This window comes from Austrofundulus limnaeus, unplaced genomic scaffold (genome assembly GCF_001266775.1).
Source record: "Austrofundulus limnaeus strain Quisiro unplaced genomic scaffold, Austrofundulus_limnaeus-1.0 Scaffold118, whole genome shotgun sequence".
NCBI classification, from domain to species: Eukaryota; Metazoa; Chordata; class Actinopteri; order Cyprinodontiformes; family Rivulidae; genus Austrofundulus; species Austrofundulus limnaeus.
In genome coordinates, this window is record NW_013952520.1 from 1,671,020 (window position 1) to 1,672,806 (window position 1,787).

The window sequence follows — 1,787 nt, forward strand, 5'->3', positions numbered from 1 at the left end:
CACACACACACACACACACACACACACACACACACACACCTGTATGCTAACTGTTCAGCTAACTTTAGCATCCATCTGCGCAGCTCGTCTCTATTGCGTGGGGGAATCAGTAAACATCATCCTGCCAGTTTTTCTTATATGACAGCTGTTTTTTAAATATCTGTCATTTTTTTATATTATTTCCTGTTCTTTTTCAAACTTGTTCTAACAAATCTATTTTGACCACCGCTCCAACTTCTGGTGGATCTGAATCAACATTTTGACAAGTCTCACCCCCACCTGTTTCCTGATTGACAAGACCTGTTTAGTGTGTTTAAAGTGAAAGTTGGCCCTCTGATAAGTCTAGAAAAATGTGTGTTAAATCTCTGGTCAGGTGAGCCTGACATTTAAAATGTATTTTTATTCCCTGGAGATATGCCAAAATTCCAGCCCTGCATTAATGAATGAGCAAGTCCACTGCTATACATCTGTCACATCAGCAAGTTAGTACACATCATGTAGGAGGTGATCATGCTTGTCCAGCTGTAGTTAGATGTAGCTACATATTTCTCTGACGTAATGCACTGCATGTGTTTGTAGGTATCATGTGTGTGTGGCAATCCTGATCTACTTCCTTCCTCTGCTGGTGATGGGTTGTGCTTACCTGGTGGTGGGCCTGACACTCTGGGCCAGTGAGATCCCTGGAGACTCTTCTGACCGCTACACAGAGCAGCTGAATGCCAAACGAAAGGTAAGCTCACGTCCATAGAATAAATTCAACACTGCCTACCCATCCCCCCTGGACWTGTCCGATTCCTGACAGAGCGTTGTAATTTGAATTATGTGCCCTTGTACTTTGCAGCCCTAAGCAGAATGTGGCCGAGATGTTCATGTCTCAGTTTAATTTTCTTTTCTTTCTACAATGTAATAATTGTGCCTACACTAGGAACCAGAAACGCAGCACTCATTCTTTTCATCTTCCTTGTCTTTTGGTGGTTTTCTAGCCCACCCGTTGTCCTTTCAGACAATTTCAGCTTCTTCTTCTTGTCTTGTTGCTGTCAGTTTTCCTTTACGATCCTGCCAGTTCATTTTGGTTTAGTCTGTCTTCAATGTCTTTGTTTTAGATTGGACTTTTATCTCCCAGCAAGAAAGTCCTAGGTTCAAGCTCTGAATTGGACCTGGGTGATTCTGTGTGAAGTTATGTTTGTGTGGGTTGTGAGGCACTCCAGTTTCCTCCAACAGGTTGAAAAACATGCATATTTAAGTTGCCTTCAATCATCCACCAAACAAAAGATCTGTATGTCAGTGGGATTAATAAACTTGTTGATACTGATTTTTTTTTTTTTTTGTTCTCTAAATTTTAGACTTTAGTCTCTGTATGGAAGTTTGGTCATCCAGCAATTTAAAATTGCAAAGACAATCTGATGGAATATAAATATGTAGTTTATTATTAAAAATTGATTACAAACATTCATAAATTTTGTTGCAAATAATGATTTGCTGAGTCTTTATTAAAGGGGCAATATCATGTAAAATCAACTTTTTTGAGTTTTATATCATGTTATAATGTTATACTCTCATAAAAAGTGAGTAAGTAAAGTTTTATTTATATAGCACCTTTCACAGAAATAAATTCACAAGGTGCTGTACAGTCAAGGAAGGGGGGGAGAGGGCAGTTAAGACAGGTCATGCAGCAAACACAGTTTTAGACAAACAAAACAACATAACATGCAACAGCAAACAAACAACAAAAAACATGCCCAAAGCCTTGCTTTGACTCATTCATGCATGTTTGAGAAATCCTGCAG

General features: G+C 39.0%; 1 protein-coding gene across 1 annotated transcript in view; it reads left to right on the plus strand.

Annotated features, from left to right (window-relative positions):
- The window catches only part of tacr1a (tachykinin receptor 1a), a 53,493-nt gene that overhangs the window by 29,912 nt on the left and 21,794 nt on the right, over positions 1-1,787 (plus strand). Inside the window, exon 2 of the mRNA XM_014014719.1 lies at positions 580-730. Within this exon, the coding sequence (XP_013870173.1) occupies positions 580-730 (151 nt within the window). The remainder of the gene's footprint in view (positions 1-579; positions 731-1,787) is intronic.